The sequence below is a fragment of the Saccostrea cucullata genome, unplaced genomic scaffold, assembly GCF_032062105.1.
Source record: "Saccostrea cucullata isolate Sc308-1 unplaced genomic scaffold, CSIRO_AGI_Scuc_v1 ctg12043, whole genome shotgun sequence".
NCBI lineage: Eukaryota > Metazoa > Mollusca > Bivalvia > Ostreida > Ostreidae > Saccostrea > Saccostrea cuccullata.
Window position 1 is genome coordinate 1 of NW_026922620.1, and position 19,769 is coordinate 19,769.

At 35.4% G+C, this 19,769-nt stretch overlaps 2 protein-coding genes and 2 non-coding genes across 4 annotated transcripts; 3 read left to right on the forward strand and 1 right to left on the reverse strand.

Annotated features, from left to right (window-relative positions):
* Positions 1–391: 391 nt before the first annotated feature.
* Positions 392–465, forward strand: Trnat-ggu (transfer RNA threonine (anticodon GGU)). Its single transcript has one exon. It is a non-coding gene; the product is annotated as a tRNA-Thr (tRNA).
* Positions 466–635: 170 nt separating this feature from the next.
* On the forward strand, positions 636–709 carry Trnat-ggu (transfer RNA threonine (anticodon GGU)). The gene has a single exon. It is a non-coding gene; the product is annotated as a tRNA-Thr (tRNA).
* A 1,844-nt stretch (positions 710–2,553) lies between these two features.
* On the forward strand, positions 2,554–6,804 carry LOC134262092 (protein NipSnap homolog 3A-like). Its single transcript, XM_062744489.1, has 5 exons — positions 2,554–2,886; positions 3,399–3,557; positions 4,612–4,722; positions 6,226–6,288; positions 6,664–6,804. Exons 1-5 carry the CDS (start codon positions 2,637–2,639, stop codon positions 6,723–6,725), a joined length of 645 nt encoding a protein of 214 aa, XP_062600473.1. The 5' UTR covers positions 2,554–2,636; the 3' UTR covers positions 6,726–6,804.
* A 6,698-nt stretch (positions 6,805–13,502) lies between these two features.
* On the reverse strand, positions 13,503–19,612 carry LOC134262091 (uncharacterized). Its single transcript, XM_062744488.1, has 3 exons — positions 17,567–19,612; positions 17,052–17,247; positions 13,503–14,739 (listed from the first exon to the last, which is right to left on the reverse strand). The coding sequence occupies exons 1-3, from the start codon at positions 19,610–19,612 to the stop codon at positions 13,538–13,540; spliced, it is 3,444 nt and encodes a 1,147-aa protein (XP_062600472.1). The 3' UTR covers positions 13,503–13,537.
* Positions 19,613–19,769: the final 157 nt, after the last annotated feature.

A 19,769-nucleotide genomic window follows, 5' to 3' on the forward strand; every position in this document is an offset into this window, starting at 1 on the left:
ATAATTCCCTTATTTTTCAACCAAAAAGGATGGGATTCAGAACATAGATAGACATTATGGGCTCCTACAATAGTATATGATCATGATGCACATGCATGCACGTGCGTGCACGTGAAATGAGTAAAATTACAAATACACTGTATTAAACATATTTTTAAATACGTATGGAATAAATGTTGTAATATTTAGTATATTAAAATATACGAATAGTTTAGACAAGATGATATGGTCATTACGCACATGCATTCAAATGCGAATGCGTGCAATGCTGAAATTTGAATAAACTTGATATACTTCTGGGTAAATAATGTTTAAGTCTAAAATGCATCGTGTTTGTCTTATTTAATTGTCACCGGGTTCACAGGTGCGTGAAAGTCAGTCAATATATCGGGTCTCAATAGCTCAGTTGGTTAGAGCGCTGGCACGGTACGCCAGAGGCCCTGGGTTCGAGTCCCGGTTGAGACTTGACTTTTCACCACCTGTGACATTTGGCGCCTAACGTACAAAACCCACTATTTCCTTGGAACATGCCTCACAGCATTTCCTTAACTCGTAGAATTCGAGGACGAATTTCTACAAAGAGGGGGATTATGTCACCGGGTTCACAGGTGCGTGAAAGTCAGTCAATATATCGGGTCTCAATAGCTCAGTTGGTTAGAGCGCTGGCTCGGTACGCCAGAGGCCCTGGGTTCGAGTCCCGGTTGAGACTTGACTTTTCACCACCTGTGACATAATGAAGCGTACAAAGAATATGCCACAAAAGGGAGATGGGGAGCGTTTGGGGAACATCTGTAACGGTTCCCGTTACAATTAGCCCTAGTTATTATTATTCTTTTTTTTCTTCTTTGTTCTCCGGTACTTTTTTTGTCCGCGAGTGTTCTCAGAAACTGTTCATCCAACTAAGTTAAAACCTTTTTAGGGTTAATAGGTGTCAAGTGTAGGTGTGCACAACGAAGGTCATTTTGCGCGCTTACGCATGCACGTGCGTGCGCGTGAAATGAGTGAAATGACTGATATACTTATTATAGCCATAACTTTTACATTTTTTATTGAAATGCTTTGAAACTCATTCTATAAGGATATATTAATAGTCTAGATAATATGACATGGTCAAATTAGCACGAACTCACGTGCATGCACGTGCGCTTCCCTCTGATTGGCTGAAACAAAGATTTCAATATCTCTTTTGTTTTTTGACGAAATGCTTTGAAATTTTAAACACAGTCATGCATTAGGATATACTACAATATAATATATAGCAGGTATCATGAAAACACGCGCATGCACGTGCGCTGCAATCTGATTGGCTTAAACTTTAAATGGGTATAACTCCTTTGATTTTCAACCAAACAGGATGGGATTTAGAACATAGATAGACATAGTGGATTCCTACAAAAACGTAAGGTCATCATGCACATGCATGCACGTGCATGTACGTGAGATGGGTTAAATCAAAAATACACTTGATGAAGCCTATTTTTTAATACTTTTGGATTAAATGCTTTATTATTTTATTATATTAATGTATATAGATAGTGTAGACAAGAGAATATGGTCATTACGCACATGCATTTACATGTGCACGCGTGCAAATGCTAAAATTTGAATATACTCGGTATACTTCAGGGAAACGTTGTTAAAGTGTAAAATGCATAGAGTTTGTCATTTTTAATGAAGCTTAAAGGGAGTATGGCACCAAAAGGGAGTTGGGGAGCGTTTGGGGAACATCTGTAACGGTTCCCGTTACAATTAGCCCTAGTTTGTATTGATATGAAGAATCCTCAGGTAGTTCAGTGTTTTCCCTTTAGTTCAAAGTAAAGGGTTAGAGATCAGTTGTAACAGGCAAGGGGCTGAGGTTTATGAACAAAATTTCTGTAGACCTAACAACAAAATTCTTATTTCAAAGGGGCATTTTTGTCAGTTGAAGCGGTCAATTTGGCCGGTAGCGGATTCATAGGAAAAACACTGGTGTTATGCAGTGTAGATTGAAGTTTGTTTGAAGCGATGGAAGAAGAGTAGCACCACAAAAGAGGAAAAATACAAGGAAAAATACAAGAAAAAAAAAACTTTTTGTAATGAATATCTGCATGATTACTCATGTTATAAAATAAAATGAAAGAACCATGAGGTAGTATGCATACATGTTTGTTCAAATCATGGCTTCTATGATAGGCTGTGGCCTCTTACCTGAAGACCAACAGGGCCAAGGTGATGAAGGTGAGCAGTGTGGCCCATGAGCATCTGTTATGTTATACTTTGTAACCAGGGAACATCTCCTATTTATCCTTTTGCAATAAGGTTATAAAAAGTTACAGTACAGTGACTACAAATTACTTTTAAAAATGATGTAATGAATTCAAAGTGAAATTTTTCTTAAGGACTTGTAAGGTATAAACCTGGTTAGAATACAGATGCAGTCTTGTGTCATATATGAAATCTGTAGAAGGCGCCTATGGAAAAAAAATGCTGATATACATACCCGGTACCTTCATTTAGTATAAAATCTGCCTCAAATGAGATTGATAATTAACTGTAACAAGCCAGACAGCAGGCTTAAAACAGGCAAACAAGCCAGTCGAATTTATGATTTAATGCATTAATCTGAACAGAAAAATATGACTTGTTTAAAATGAAAAATGAAATGCTTTGATTTTTTTCTTTTCCAGCTCATTTCAAGATGTTTTGCCATGGTTGCCAACAGTCGCAGCATGCATAATGGACCAATATACGAACTGCGGACCTACAGCATTTACCCTAAAGACTTCAAAAGCTTTATCCAACTGTCAGCAGAGCACCTGCATTTAAGAACCAAACATTCTAAGCTGACCGGGTACTGGATCAGTGAGATAGGGGGAATCAGTGATGTTGTTCACATTTGGGAATACGGTAAACTGCATACCAGGTCTACAAAAAAACTTTTATATTAATTAAATGTATATTATAGAACCTGAAGCAGATATATACTTTAACACGCTGAACATGCACATATACTTACAGCAATATACATAATTTCATTGTAGTTTGACAATTAAAGGTCTACAAAAAGACTGTTTATTAATTAAATGTACATGTATATTATAGAAACTTACTAAGCAGATATATACTTTAACATGCTGAACATGCACATATACTTACAGTGTACATGTACTTTGACAAAGAAAATGTAGTTAAAATATATCTCGTATAGGAATTTTTCCCCCTCTAATTGATATTTTTACTTTACAAATGTCAAACTTATAGCACTATTCACTGTTATTTGATAACATACCAGTATTATGATATTGTTGTTCAAGAATCTATTAACTGAGATTGGTGTATTAATTATGTATAGTTTTGAAGTCCACAATTGTTTAATATACCATAAAAAGATCAAATTTATATGAATTTCTCCTTTACAGATTCTCTGAAGCATAGAGCAGGGGTGAGAGAGGCACTGGCACATGACCCTAATTGGCTTGCTCAGTACATCAGTAAGATAATGCCTATGTTGGATCGTCAAGATAATGTACTGCTGAAACTGACCAGCAAGGGCAGCCTAGTACAGGCAGACAGTGGAGGTAAGACATGACCTGTAAGTGTATAGCCTAGTATATACAGACAGTGAAGGTAAGACACTGACCAGCAGTTAGCGGAGTGAAATATTTGGAGATAACGAACGGTATTTCAGCTCGCAAGTCCATTAAACAAAACAGATTGGTAGGAGACCATATAGGGACCTCTAAAACATCTGAGGTGGGATCAGGAACCATGGAGGTAACACAATAACCAGCAAGGGTTGTCTTGTGCATAATAAGTTTAGTCTGATGCAGACAGAAAGTACATGCTGTTAAATATTGACCAGCAAAAGTCTGTTTCAGATAGAGAGTGGAGGTAACATGTAAATACAATGAATTCAAGCAAATATCAAACATTTTAATCATGATTTTTTTTTAAATCCAAGAATGATTGATATTTAGGACGATTCTCAGGACTCAGGTAAGCTTGGACTTTCAGTAAGGCATGCCATTCTCGGCACTACATAATTAGCATCTGTCAATTGAATGAATAGATTCTCAATGGTTAAAAAATTAATAACATTAAGAACTTTAAATTGTTGTTGACAATGATGAGACAGCTTAAGCTCCACCTCTTTGTCGGATGAGACAATGTTGGTTATTCGGTATACTCAGCGAAATTTGCCCGATTTTTTATCCCATGTATTTTTCAACAGTGAATGAAAGCTGTTTTAATTTCAGATGCTAATTATGTAACGAGTGCCACGCCTTACTGAAAGTTCAAGCTTATCTGAGAATCGTCCTACTTGAAAGAAGTTTTACATAAGCAATAAATTAATTTAGAAAAAAAAATGGAAAGTTTACCAAGATTGCAAATTTGGCATAAGGAATCTTGAGTGTCAAGATCACTAAAATAAAAAAAAAAATCATTCTGTATCAAAGGTAATGTTGGGTGGTTATCTTTGCTAGGTATAATAAATCACTAAAATTGCATTCAGTTGAGAACTTTTACCTTTTTATTTTTGGACAAATAGCTTCACTTACACAGTTTCCTATTTCACTGAGTAATTATCATTAGCTAATTAGGGCATGACATGTGATTATCTATGTACTCCAGGTGTGTATGAACTTTGCTGCACTGAAAAACCTTTGAAGGATCTCCCCAAGGAAAAAGGAGATGCACAGTTACTTGGAACCTTTTCCTCTCTCATAGGATCTCTCAGTTCATGTATGTATTGTAAAAATATAAAATGGAGGATATGCATCTTTTTAGAATGGACTTTTTAGCACACCTGAGTCGGAGGCTCAAGTGAGCTTTTCTGATCACATTTGTCTGTCGTCCGTCTGTCTGTCTGTCCATCTGTCCATCTGTAAACTTTTTACATTTTTGACTTCTTCTCACGAACCAATGGGCCAATTTTAACCAAACTTAGTACAAAGTATCCTTGGGGGCAGGGGAGTTGAAATTATTGAAATGAAAGACCAAGTCTCACCACAGGGGGAGATATTCAAGAAAAGACAAAAAATAGGATGGGGTCATAAAAAAATATTCTTTTTAAGAACAACTAGGCCAGAAAAACAGAAACTTATGTGAAAGCATTTTTAGGTAGGGGAGATTCTAAATTGTAAAAATCACAACCCCCAGGGGTAGGACGGGGCTACAATAGGGAATCCAAGTTTTACATTGAAGTGTATAGGAAAAATCTTTAAAAATCTTCTGTTCAAAAACCACTGGGCCAGAAAAGCTGAAACTTATGTGGAAGCATCCTGAGGTAGTATAGATCCTAAATTGTTCAAATCATGACCCCTGTGGGTAGGAGGGGGCCACATTTGGTAATACAAGGTATTACAAGGTAAAGAACATCATGGTTAACGCTTCTCAGGTGAGCCATGTGGCCTCTTGTTTTGTTTCCTTAAAATCTTACCTTAAAGAGATGGAGATGAGCTACTTGTTAATCTTGAGTTTAAGGTTTTATTTCTACCTGTTTAAATTATGGATTAGGCATCTTAAAAGGGATGTTTACAGTATTAGCCTAGGAGTTTCACGTCAGATACTCTTTACATCCATTCTATATATTCTTGATGCATGGCCAGCCTATAATTTTGAGAAATATTGTAAAAGCAGAAAATTTTTTGGGATTAAATTTCGTTAATTTCATTGTTTACAATTTATCCACAAAATTTAATGCCCATGAAACCGTTTAGCTAGAACATGTATATCATTGAAATTTGATCCCCATAAAAATTTGTGTTTCTACAGTATCCTTTCCCAGGTTAATCTACTGCAGTCTGTGTTCAGGTGCTATAAGTTCCAGATATTCAACTAGAACAATGGCATCCTTTGGAAAATTCTTTGTCTTGTAATGATTTACTACTCCAGTTTGGGAATTGTTTACTCTCTGCACTAAGTAGATTTCTGTTCCCTTTAATGTTCAGTTACCATTAATTCTGTTTACATTGTAAGGTCATGTGCATTTGTTTTAAATACCATGTAAGCAGAAATTTTAGTAAGGAATCAATTTGGCATATTTAGCAAGGGTTTAAGGTCTCTAAAATGAATATTGGGGTTACCATAATGATTGTATTTCTAATTTTCATTAAAATCACTTTCTTCTAAAATTGTTTGTTGATTTTTCAGGAAAAATCACTTTATTTGCATCTCGCTAAAATATCCACTTATATGGACATTAATTTTTCAATGTATTAAAATGAGGTTGTGAATCTTTTGTAGCATACCAGTTGTGGCATCACAAATCTATTGATGACATTGTTACCAGTGCAGCAGGAGGCTCTTGTGAGTCCTTTATTTTAATTTTACAATTTGGTGATGTAGTTTTAGTATTTCATGATATAATTTTAGCATCCCATCTCAAACAGTGATATCTAAACTATCAACCAATTGATAAGTTGAATCAGTTTGCAAGATCCTGTCACTTTCTTTGCTTTACTCTCAATATCTCAAACTACATATTGGAAGTTTTTCATCTGTGATAATGAGGTTTCACTGTATTTGACAATTTGGTAGAAAACATTCACAATATTATATTTTAGTACTTGACAATACACATTTTTTCATAGCTGTATGTTTAATATCATTTTTTTTATGTGCTTGAATAATGTTTAATTGTATATATATCTAACAAATATTTTTTCTCTTATTATTTAACAGATGGATCTTACTGTACTAGAAGTCGCCTTCTGCTTCCCACTGCTTGGTCCCCAATGAAGTAAACAAAAAAAAAATGCTGCATTTTTGGAGGATTGAAATATATAAATTTTGGGAGAAATAATTTGGGAAGACCAAAAAATGTCAGTTAAGTTAAGATGCTGTGGGAAAATTGTGGATAAAATTGTCTATATTATCTTTGTTACTACTCTTGTGTATGCTAGTCAGATTTATTTTATAAGTGTGTAATATGTACATTTAACCATTTATCTGTTATTAAGTGCTATAACTGTCAGTCAGAATTGAATCAGATTTTAGTAATATTTAAAACTTTTTACCTCTACATTTGTTGATCCATTTGACTTTACGTTTCACAGGATTGTGTTGAAGCAAATATTACATACCATGAACCTAGTGGTATTTCATTCAGATTTCCTTTTTTATGTTTTTCTTCTGATGCATTTACATGATTCTTAGCAGAGGCCTTTTTAATAACTTTTTCTTTATACATGTATTTACCACTTTAAATTATAGTCTAAGATAATGTGTTCAGTATTAAGTATTTATCAAAAGCCTTTGGTTGTTAGGTATGTTTATTTAGGATCATACATGTACAATTTGGTGCTAATTTTAGTTATTGATGTTAAAGAACATACATGATTAGACATTGTAACAGTAAATAAATATATCAAAATAAAAAGTTTTAATTTAGTTTTTTTTAAAAGAAAGCAGCCAAAATGTTGATATCTCTACCAACAATATACCCCAACCCTCAGTTCTTCTAATAAAGATGCATATTTTGTAGGTTTTTAGATACAACATAAATAGGGGATTCAAACTGATGTAATGTAAATATCAATTTACTTTGCTCGATTTGTCTTAGAAAGTATGACTAGATTCTCAACCACAATTTTTGTTGCAAGTTAACTTGTGAATTACGTATTGCATAGCATATAGTCAAGTTTTCATGACTGCCACAGCCATTACCTGGAACATAAATGAAAAGTAGTTGCAATAATTCTAAAAATTGTTTTAACATGATTACTAAATGCATATGTTCTAAAGGAAAAACCTTCCTCCCTGAATCTTTTTAACTCAGGGAAAGAATGTGTGCCTTTTCGTTCACTAATTTCAAAACATTTACTAATACATGTAAATTAATCTGGAAATGCAAGGTTGGGATCATTTTGTTATAACTTGATGGACATCTATCCTTTTATACAAAAATTATATTCAGATGGTAGGTTCAAATTGTAATTATCTTGTACCTAAAGTATGACTTGTGGTAATTATATTATGGCCCTTCTGTTCTCATTAGCAGAATGATTCCCCCTTTATTTTCCTCTAGAAAAACTGGATTACATATTGTGGCCCTTCCCTATCACTTAGGGTCATGTTTAAATGAACATGTACCTGTACTACCTATGGATATATAAATGTGATAAATCATGACTTTGCTGTTCTTTAAAGATTTTTAGCTCTTTTGAGCTGAAAGCACAAGTGAATTTTCCTGATTTATTATTATACCTGTTATCAATCCATCATTCTAAACTTTCAATATTTTCAAGTTTTCTCAAGAACTACCATGCCAATTTTAACCAAAGTTGGTACAAAGAATCCTTGGGTGAAGAGGAACAAATTGTTGAGAAGAAAGGCCATTCCTCATTCCAAAGGGAGTAATCAAGGAAAGAAAAATAAGGATTATGTCTTTGAAGAACCACTAAGCCAGACAAGATGAAACATGTGAAAGCTTCTGCTCTTCCTCATAGGTCATAATTTAAACAATTTAGACATTAATTACTGTGGGATCATCAAAGTTTGTGAAGGCAAATTTTCATGGATTACTTAAATTTTACATTTTTACGGGGACATAATTTCATGAATTCACTCAAAAGAAACATAAATTTGACGCCTTTGTGATTCATGGAAGATGTAAATTCATAGATGAAAGGAATATATACTCAAGAATTTCACAAATATTATGCCACCACAAAGTTTATGATTCCACAATAAGTCAGAAAGCTTGACCAGGTTTTATCTTTCCTGACCTAGGGGTTCTTTTCCAGAAAGAGGATGCAACCTTTGAACAAATTTGTTTCCTTTTCACCAAGATTAATCTTTGCCAAATTTATTTAAGAAGAGGCCCACGGGCCTTGGGCCTTATAGGTCACCTGAGTAACATGTAACAACTTTCCAACAACTGAATTTGGTTTGTCTTTTTTAAACCAAAAGCCTTGAAATTCATAATTTTGAAAGAGGCACCATTGTTTATCATAACTATACACTTAGCATGCTTATTTTGGTAAAGGCAGATCCGATTAATAGAGAAAAAATGCATTTCCACTTTATAACCACCAGTTGTGCACACCAACTCAGAGGAACCACTGACCCTGGGGCCACATATTTCAAAATTTTGGAAACTTTATAAATTTCATTTCATAAGAAATGGGTGATTAATATCAAAGAGAAGATTTCAAATTATTACTTTATTTTCAGACTATGTAACCCCCCCCCTCCCCCCGTGTCTGCAATACCCCTAACTCAGGGGCCCTGAAATTAACCATTTTGTAAGAGGCATCTTTCTTCATCATATTTAATATATACTTAGATCATTGGCATTATACCAAGGAGCAAAGGAAAATATTTCCAAAGAATTCATGCGTTTTCACTATATAATCAACAGAGCCCCGCCCTAACACCAGAACCCCTGACCCTGGGGCCATGAAATTCATAATTTTGGAAGAGGCAGACCTATTCAATATAACCATGTACTTGGTAAGTCTATTTCATACCCAGGAGAAGAGAAGATTTTTTAAAGAATTAATGTATTTTCACTATATAAACAATTAAAGATCCCCGCCTTAACACCAGAACCCCTCACCCATGGGCTATGAAATTCACAATTTTAGATGAGGCATTCTCGGTCATCATAACTATGTACTTAGTTTGTTTGTTTAATACCCTGGGGCAGAGAAGAAGATTTTCAAAGAACTAATGCATTTTCACTACATAACCAATAGAACCCCTGACCCAGGGGCCATGAAATTCACAAATTGGGAAGAAGCATCCTTCCTTATCATAACTATGTACATAGTTCTTTTGTTAGATATCCAATTGCAGAGGAGAAGATTTTTAAAGAATTTATGCATTTTCACTATATAATCAATAGAACCCCGCCCTAACACCAGAACCCCTGACCCTGGGGCCATGAAATTCACAATTTTGGAAGAGGCAATCTTATTCAATATAACTATGTATTTGGTTAGCTTTTTTAATGCCCAGGAGCAGAGAAGATTTTCGAAGTAACAATGCATTTTCACTATACAGTCTATTTAGCCCCGCCCTAGCACCAGCACCCCTAACCCTGGGGCCATGAATTTCACAATTTTGGTAGAGGACTCAATGTTGATTACAATCATGCCAACAGTTTGACAGCTTGATGTCTAGGAGCACAGAAGAAGATTTTTAAAGATTGCACTAATTTTAGTGGTTTTGGCCCCACCCCTCAGGCCCCAGGGGGTCAGGGACCATGAAATTCATAATTTATGTTCCCCTTCACCCACAGATGCTTTGTGTCAAAATTGGTTGAAATTGGTTGAGCGGTTTCAGAGAAGAAGCTGAAAATGTTCAAATGTTAACGCATGGCGCACGATGGACGCCGCCAGACAACGGATAGCAATAGGTCACCTGAGTTTACTCAGGTGACCTAAAAATGGTCTAGTAGTTCAATTTTTTTCCTGTTCACCAGCCTTGTTAGAACTTACTTACATTTAACCACAACAAAGCTGGTAAACTTGTGTATACGAGGTATTGGACTCGTCTGTTTAATGGGGAAAGAATGTAGCGAGCTATAGGGACTAGATTTTGGCCTGGGTAGCTCACTTGGAGCACTTGTCTAGATATTCAGGGGGTCGGAGTTCAAATCATGGTCTGGCCTCTCACATTTCTTTCTTTTTCTGTTACATTTGATGCACTGACCATTTTCTGGCTGCAACAAGTGGAACAAGAGGCCCATGGGCCACATCGCTCACCTAAGAAGCTTTGACCATTCTGTTCTTTACCAGATTTCCCCCTTGTAATACATTATAATGCATCCCCACCCTACCCACTGATCATAATTAAGACGTTTTGAAATCTACACTACCCCAGGATCCTTCCATGTGCACATAAGTTTCAGCTTTTCTGGCCCAGTGGTTCTTGAGAAGAAGATTTTCAAAGATTTTTCCTGTATATTTCTATGTAAAATTTTGATTCCCCATTGTGGCCCCGCCCTTCCCCGGGGGGGTCATGATTTGAACAATCTAGAATCTACACTATACCAGGATACTTCCATATAAGCTTCAGCTTTTCTGGCTCAGTGGTTCTTGAGAAGAAGATTTTCAAAGATTTTTCCTATATATTTCTATGTAAAACTTTGATTCCCCATTGTGGACCCGCCCTTCCCCCGCGGGTCATGATTTGAACAATTTAGAATCTACACTACCCCAGAATGCTTCCACATAATTTTCAACTTTTCTGGCCCAGTGGTTCTTGAGAAGATTTTCAGAGATTTTTCCTATATATTTCTATGTAAAACTTTGATTCCCCATTGTGGCCCCGCCCTTCCCCCCTGAGTCATGATTTGAACAATTTAGAATCTACACTATACCAGGATGCTTCCACATAAGTTTCAGTTTTTCTGGCCCAGTGGTTCCTGAGAAGAGGATTTTCAAAGATTTTTCCTATATATTTCTATGTAAAATTTTGATTCCCCATTGTGGCCCCGCCCTTCCCCGGGGGGTCGTGACTTGAACAATCTAGAATCTGCACTACCCAAGAATGCTTCCACATAAGTTTCAACTTTTCTGGCTCAGTGGTTCTTGAGAAGAAGATTTTCAAAGATTTTTCCTATATATTTCTATGTAAAACTTTGATTCCCCATTGTGGCCCCGCCCTTCCCCGGGGGGTCATGACTTGAACAATCTAGAATCTACACTACCCAAGAATGCTTCCACATAAGTTTCAACTTTTCTGGCTCAGTGGTTCTTGAGAAGAAGATTTTCAAAGATTTTTCCTATATATTTCTATGTAAAACTTTGATTCCCCATTGTGGCCCCGCCCTTCCCCCGGGGGTCATGATTTTTACAATTTAGAATCTAAACTATCCTAGAATGCTTCCACATAATTTTTAACTTTTCTGGCCCAGTGGTTCTTGAGAAGATTTTTTAATGACCCCACCCTATTTTTGTCTTTTCTTGATTATCTCCCCTTGCGAGGAGACTTGGCCCTTTATTTTAACAATTTAAATTTCCCTTTACCCAAGAATGCTTTGTACCAAGTTTGGTCAAAATTGGCCCAGTGGTTCTTGAGAAGAAGTCGAAAATGTGAAAAGTTTACAGACGGACGGACAGACAGACGAACGGACGGATGACGGACAAAATGTGATCAGAAAAGCTCACTTGAGCCTTCGGCTCAGGTGAGCTAAAAATTCCTTGGGAAAACCTGTGTTGGTTTCATGGGAAAATGGAAATGGCAGTCGGGCAGGTTCGATTGCCTGATAACTCAGTTTGTGCTGAACCTGACTTGTGGTTTAGGGGAAATAGGTTCAAATCCTGGTGTGGTCAGTCATCTTTTCAAATTTTTGGTAGTATAGAGCAGTCATTGGCAAGATTAACTTAAAAACCAAACTGCCAAAAATACCATTCAGATGCATATGAAAATGAAAACCTCTTTTTGATACAAATAGAATCAATTAATATAAATATACGGCAAGTAATCCAAGACTTCACTTTTTTGATACAAATGATCCTGTTACAAAATTAAGTTTCTGATACACTTCAACATTGACTAGGGATGAATTTCACTCTAACTTGCACTGCAATACTTATAATTAAATTTAAAGAAAAATATTTTCCTTTAGAATATTCTTTAATAACAAAATTCGCTGCCATTAACAGATGAAAATTATAACAACTTAAATGACTAGAAGATAACCCTGCAGAATGGCTTGATTTAAAATGAGACATGTGTACTAATCAATCAAGTTTCATTAAAAAAATTAAAAAAGAAACATTTTTACAACTTGAAGAAATGGTATATAGCACTGAAGTGCAATAAAAAATAACATTTGCTCTAAACAAACATTGATTAAAAAAAAACAAGACTATCTTTCTTGTCAACCTAAAATATATCTCAAAATATAAAACAGACAATCAAAAAAGGCTTTTCTACTAAAATGCACATGTCCTTTCTTGTCTTATATCTATGCTTTATCCTCTTTGCCTCCAATTGTGTTCTTATTTTGATGGGACCATCTAAATCAATGCTTAGCTAAGATCACAAATCACACAAAAAAAATGTTGTTAAAAGATTCATATCTGAATGTTTATGACATTTGTCATTTTTTACTTGTTTTACTAAGCAATTTTTAAATTTCTTAAAGCCATCAATTAAAAAATTTGTTCCCCACAAATTTCCAATATTTCTAGAAGAAACATTCTTTCTTTTAAAATTTTCCATTTCTGAACAAATTTTAGTAGGAAAGGCATATTAAGCTCAGGGTGGAGTTTAAAACCAATAAATCAAACAAGATACCTGTAATATGCATGACTTTGCATTGTAAAAAAATTACTTGTGGCTAAAAATAGACTGCTAATTGCCATAAAACTTTTTAAAAAGGAAATACAAAACACACTGTCTACAGAGTTGTAAAAATATTCAACTTCAATTGAAAGTGTTCATAACAATTCTATATGATTACATATAGATATAATACATAAACAACAATCAAAAAAAAAAATCCAGAGGGAAGCATTATTTGCATGTACAAGTATTTGTATATCAATGTTTGATACTCGGTTACAAATGTTTCTACCATCCTGCACCTTTAAAACATCCACTATTCTGTATACTCCTGAACATCTCTTTGAATTTCTGAACAGATTGACTCCCATTCCATCTGAACGTCTTTATTTGTTGATTCATTATCAGTAGATCGGTTATCCACTTCTGGAGAGATACCCTGTTCTGGGTTTGACAGCATAATCAGACTTTGGGCAGCATCAAGAGTATCATTTGCCGTCTGACAAGGGTGAATCCAGGACATAGTCTGATGCCCTCCATACACAGATGCAGACAAAGGACATAAACTGTTCCCGTTGCTTAATGGCTCTTGTGTTATTGCTCTGGTAGGCTGCAAACAAGATCTGTCTTGTTTGCTCCAAGTGTAAGAATTGGAATTGCTTTGAGAAAAGTCCCCTGCTGTAAATTGGTTATTCTGGAGATGATTTCCATTTTCCATCTCGTGACTGGAGAAGATGCCTATTGGACCTTTCTCCATGAAACCAAGGTCTTTTGCACTTGAAATGCAAGATAATTCCTGGTACGTTTTGGTATATTCTTGTGTTGATCTGATTAATGGATCAACTGTACTTGAAACACTGCAGATTTGCATTCCAGATTCATTGCTTAGCAATCCCAAGTATGAAGAATATGTAGGATCATCATCCAAATTTCTTTGCTCAATAACATCAAATGCTGCTGAAAACCACCCTGACATTGCAGAATTTGAATTACTCTCTAGCCTGGCTTTACCGTACATTACTGGTTCCATGGTAACATTATTTGAAACATAGGAATCGTTCCATCCATGGTTCATTTCAGACAATTCACTTGATTCACTTGATATGCTTGTCTCACTGTCCCTTCGTTCTGATGACCTTGAGCTATCACTGATGGCTAAGGGATGACCTGCATCTTCCAGGAAATTCTCACAGTGGCTTGTGATGCTGTACTCCTTGACAATTTCTATCTCCTCGTAGCAAGTGCTCGAGTTAGACTCTTCCTTTAGGCAGGATTGAATTTCTGCAAGTTCTGGATCTTTGTATAGGAAGTGCCTAACAATGCCATTTTCTCCACTAGTGTAGTCTATTTTGTGAATAAGCTCTAATAAATCTGCATTTTCATCAAAGAAAGTGTTTTCCATCTCCATGAATTTCACTTTTTTTCTTGACCTAGATTGTGAAGTTTTGTCATACGCTGTAAGGTCATGGTTTGAAGTCTCACTTGGGCAAATGGCTGGTTTTGAATTTCCATCTTTCACTGAAAGTAAAAATCAATAACGAGGGTCACTTACATATATCTACATCTACTGAATATTTTTTCCTTTATTTCTTATAAAAACCATTGCAATTAATCAGTGCATAAACTTTACAAAGCAAGTAAAGTTTTCTTGAATGGCTGTTCCATGTATACAATGACATAGTCCTCTATGAGGTATAATACAATATTTAACATATTCAATTTTTATGCGCCCGGATCGATAGATCTGTATCGTATATTGTTTTTGTCCTGTCTGTTTGTCTGTTGTCAACTTTAACCTTCGCCATAACTTTTGCACCATGAGAGATGGAGACTTCAAATTTGGTATAAATACTCCACTTATTAAGTTCTTCAAATGACACCAAGGTCATGACCTTGTGACCTTGACTGTGACCTATATGCTAAAAATACCTTTTTCAAACTTTTCCCATAGTTTTTAAACCATAGAAGAAAGAGACTTATGTTTGGTATGCATACTTCATTAATTAAGCTTTTTCAAATGGCACTAAAGTTGATGACTTATGACCTAGTAACTGTGACCTATATGCTACAAATAGCTTATTCGAACTTTAACCATAACTTTTGAACCATAGGAAATAGAGACTTCATATTTGGAGTATGCATACTACACTAGTTAAGTCCTTTCAAATGACACCAAGGTCTAGTGACCTTGTGACCTTGACTGACCTATATGCTAAAAATAGTTCTTTCGAACTTTGTTGCCCCGGGTGCATAATCTTTCAAAACAAATTTTGTACTTACTAGAATGTTTTTCATATAGATGTAAATAATAAAATGTCTTTTAGCATTGGAATAAGTGTTGCAGCAATTGCAGTAAAAAATTACATAACCCCAGGTTTTGTATTTTTTCTGCAACAGCTGTGACATTAATTTCCATACTTACAACCAAAGAAAGCATTTTATTATTTAAGTAAATACATCTTTAATTGCAACAAAATAAATATATTTCAATAATATTGACAGTTTGACACCTAACTTCACAAAATATTTAAAATAAGAGGCCTGTGGGCCACAAGTCTCACATGAGGACTTTGGCTAAGAATGAACAGAAATCATAGCTTTGCTAATCTTGAATATTCTATTGAAAAAGATGAACATCCATTGTGGCCCCTTCCTATCCCAAGGGGTCATGATTTTAACAAACTTCCTACACTACCTAAGGATGCTTCCATATAAATTTAACTAATCATACTTGAGATGTTCTTGAAAAAAAATATTTTTCTACAAATTCCTATATAAAACTTTGATTACCAAGTGTTTTCCCTCCCTACCTGATGGGTTCTTAACTAGAATCTACACTACAAAAATGACCAATGATGGGAATCATGGTTTTGCTGTTCTTGAAAAGATTTTTTTGCAAAATTTTGCCTATATAATCCTATATTAAATTTTGATTATCCATTGTGGCTCCCCCCTACCCACTGGGGTTATGATTTGAACAAATTTGAATCTACATACCTGAGAATGCTTCCAAACAAATATGACCAATCAAAGGCTTTGCTGAAGACATTGCAATTCTACTCTACCTCTGAGGTCATGTACAGTAAAACTCGGTTATAACGAAGTCCCTGGGACCTATGAAATTACTTTGCTATATCCATAATTCGTTATATCTGTATAAGAATTTTTAAAAATTTATATAGCTGAGGATCCACAATAACTTCGCTATATCTGTGAATTCGCAATATCCGTGTTCGTACTAACTGAGTTTTTACTGTATTTGAAGAAATATGAATGTACACTACAACTACACTGTACCTGAGGATGCTTCCTTGCATTTATGGCTCAGAGTTTGTTTGAGAAGATTTGAAAAAGATGTCATTAATATTCAAAATTTATAACTATCTCCCCTTTGAAGGTGTGGTCATTCATTTGATCAAACCCAAAGCCACTTTACGAGAGAATACTGTAGAATTACTTTTTTCCGCGCGGTATTAATTTACGCTATGTACTCGGTCACAAATATTCCGCGGAAATTTGTCCAAGCATATTTAATATAAATGTAAGGCATATAGTGACAATCTAGAAAATCCGCGTAATTTTCTTTCCACGGATTAAACAGAAATTGAGACTCCGCGGAATTATGACCCCGTGGAAAAAAGTACGTCTACAGTACTTTGTGGCAAGTTTGGTAGAAATTGGCCTTGTTCTTCTACATCAGAATTCAAAAATGTGTACATTTTACAGATAAACAGACAGACACCTGACAAAATGTGATCAGAAAAGCTCACTAAAGCTTTTGGTTCAGGTGAGATAAAAAGGTCATATTTCAAAAGTTTTGAAGCACTTACAAGCTTTCCCTCTGATGGAAGATGTTCCCCTGGATAACTTTTTCATTTCTTTGACGAGACATTTTATGAGGTCTTTGTGTGAACGAGATTCAAAGTGTTTCCTTAGGTGGAAAGGATAGTTATATTCCTTCTGGCAAGTAACACATTTATGTACCTCTGTAGCATGGAAACCATAGAAATGTCTCTGCTTTGCTTCCTAAACAATGTATAGTGTATAAAAATCACCATATCATACATTATTATTACATCTGTAATGGGAGAGGAGTAAAACAGCAGTTGACCAGGCCCGGATTCAAACCCTGACCCCCTGCATTTCCTTTTATTTTGTTGATAAATATTTTTCATTGAATTCAATTAAATGAAATTTTTTATTTGACTATTAAAATATAGAATATAGTTACTTTTGAAACAACAAAATTAAATACTCACAAAACCTTTCAACGTAACAAATAAACAAAATTTTCACCCAATGAAAATTTGTGCTCTTACAGTTATCTTTATATAGCTATGCTTACCTTGGAGTCCAGTACTTTGTCACAACGTGAACACTTGTGATCATCTTTGATATGCTTCTCAATTTGTGAGGCTTTCTTGAATCTTTTCTGGCAGAATGCACAAGGAAAGGGTTTCTGAGGTATATTCTTGGTCAGCTCTTTTATGTTTTTGCTGTTTTGTTGAGCTTTAAACGTTTTCAAACTTGTGTTTCTAAGACCTTGGTGAATCCTAATAACTGGTTTCACAGGTAATTTTCTCGGTTGTGTCTTAGTTGCTACTTTATCTTCCTTCTCCAGAGGACTTGCTCCTTTCTGTGATTTCAAAACTTTCTCACCAGTGCTCGTCTTCTCTTTTTTGGTGGTTTTCTTTTGATCACTTCTTGTAGAAGACTGGTTCTGTTTCACAATACCATGCTTCTTTTTTTCCGAGACACCTTTCTTAGCAGGACTGGCTTTTGTACCTTTCTTTTGCAACTTTAAAGCTGATGAGTGTGAGATGTCTTTCACTGTCTTTCCACTTTTCTTCCTGTTCACAGGGAAAAGTTCCTTTTTCACCCTTGTAGTTTTCTGAACTATACAGACTTTTTTTGACTTCCTGGTGGTAACCATTTTAGAATTCTTAGTTATTGACACCGCAATTTCTTGCAAGCAATTCTGGATCATCACTTTGGGAGATTGAGATCTAGACTTTTTAACACCTGACCGCTCCTGAGATGAGTTCCCCCTTTCATCTTTTTTTCTCTTTTTTACAACTCCATTTCTCATTCTGATCTTGTGTCCAGTTTTTGAGGCATTTTGATCAAAGTCATCGTTTAAAGATAAATCTGAATCATCCTTTTCTTTCTCACTGCTGACAGAATCTTTACATCTAACTGGAGTCAATATTCCTTCACTGCATCTGTACTTTCTGCCTTCAAACTTAACCAAGAATAATCCCTTTTTGACATCTGAGGGCTTCCTCTTACTGTTCTCTTGGTGGTTATTTTCTTTTTCACATTCTGCTGTTTGTTCTTCTTGAAAACTTAGTTGAGTGTTGTCCTTATCAGCCTCTTTTCTTGAGTTTCTTTTCTCAGTGCTTTTCAGATAGTTATGTTTTCTGGGTTTTGAAACAGCTATGGAAGCTTGAATAGACCTATTCTTATTAGTTGCCCTATTTGAACTCCTTGTTACCATTCTGACAATTTCTGAGTTGTCCTTATGGCGAGTTTTTTCCTCATATGTATCATCATGAGTTGAGCAGGGATGTGGCATTTCCTTTCCATGTGACTTTTCTGAGAGAGATATTCCAGATCTTTCAGCATAATTGCATGACTCACTCTCCACATAAAACTCTTCAAGAGAATTTGGCAATGCGTAGTCTTGCACCCTTAGAGATGTTGCAACTCTTCTAAGTCTTCTGACTTGTCTTGTGGAAAAGGTATCATCTTTCAGAAAAGCTGATGACTCCTTTAAAAGCTGAACAGTTGAATTGGGTAACTTTTTAGCATTAGCTGGACATGATGATTCTTTACTGTCCACTGTTAAATCTTCAGTAGTACAGGGTTGCTGCTGCTCAAACTTACTGAACACATTTTGGGTACCTGAAGCTACATCAGATGAGGCTGACTTGAGAAGGGTTGCTGAGATGTCTGTATGATTGCTTGTATTATTCTCTGACTCACAGACATTAGGGATTGTCATTGCATGTGATAAATTTTCAACATTCATAGAAGTTGTATTCCTTTGGTCAATATCAGTAGCTGGATCTTTGCTAGAATTGTTTGGTTGAGGAAACTGTCTTCCTGGCTCAGAGGTCTCCTTTTCTTGTACTAAAGAATCCAGAATTGTATCATGAAATTCCAAAGAACTTTTATCATAGTTGAATGATGTTTCAATTTGTTGGGGATAAGGAATGACTTCTGGTGAAGAAATACATGTTTTTGAGTTCAATGACAATGGGATGTCTTTTTCTGACTCAGAAATCATGTTCTCTTGTGATGCAGAATTCAAAGTTTTGTCAGAAAATTTCGACGAATTCCACATATTCACATCAGGTTGATTTCTGTGTTCCTTTGTAGAAATGGCCATGCTAGAATTGATGAACTGAGGAGGCTCTTTTCTTGGTTCAGAATTCACCTTATCTTGAGATAAAGAATCCAGAAAAATGTCAGGAAATTCTAATGCATCCTCATTTCTTTGCAGAAATAAATCAGGAAATGATAGGTCAAAAATATTCAAGTCTTCT

What these genes read in the sequence shown, in the direction of transcription:
- LOC134262091 (XM_062744488.1), bottom strand. Translation starts at nt 19,612, where the DNA reads ATGGCCATTTCTACAAAGGAACACAGAAATCAACCTGATGTGAATATG. An exon ending in ACAAAGTACTGGACTCCAAG is followed by an intron (nt 17,248 to 17,566) that starts GTAAGCATAGCT and finishes TACATTGTTTAG; the next exon opens with GAAGCAAAGCAGAGACATTT. An exon ending in TTCCATCAGAGGGAAAGCTT is followed by an intron (nt 14,740 to 17,051) that starts GTAAGTGCTTCA and finishes TTTTACTTTCAG; the next exon opens with TGAAAGATGGAAATTCAAAA.
- LOC134262092 (XM_062744489.1), top strand. Translation starts at nt 2,637, where the DNA reads ATGAAATGCTTTGATTTTTTTCTTTTCCAGCTCATTTCAAGATGTTTT. An exon ending in AGTACAGGCAGACAGTGGAG is followed by an intron (nt 3,558 to 4,611) that starts GTAAGACATGAC and finishes TATGTACTCCAG; the next exon opens with GTGTGTATGAACTTTGCTGC. An exon ending in CATAGGATCTCTCAGTTCAT is followed by an intron (nt 4,723 to 6,225) that starts GTATGTATTGTA and finishes AATCTTTTGTAG; the next exon opens with CATACCAGTTGTGGCATCAC.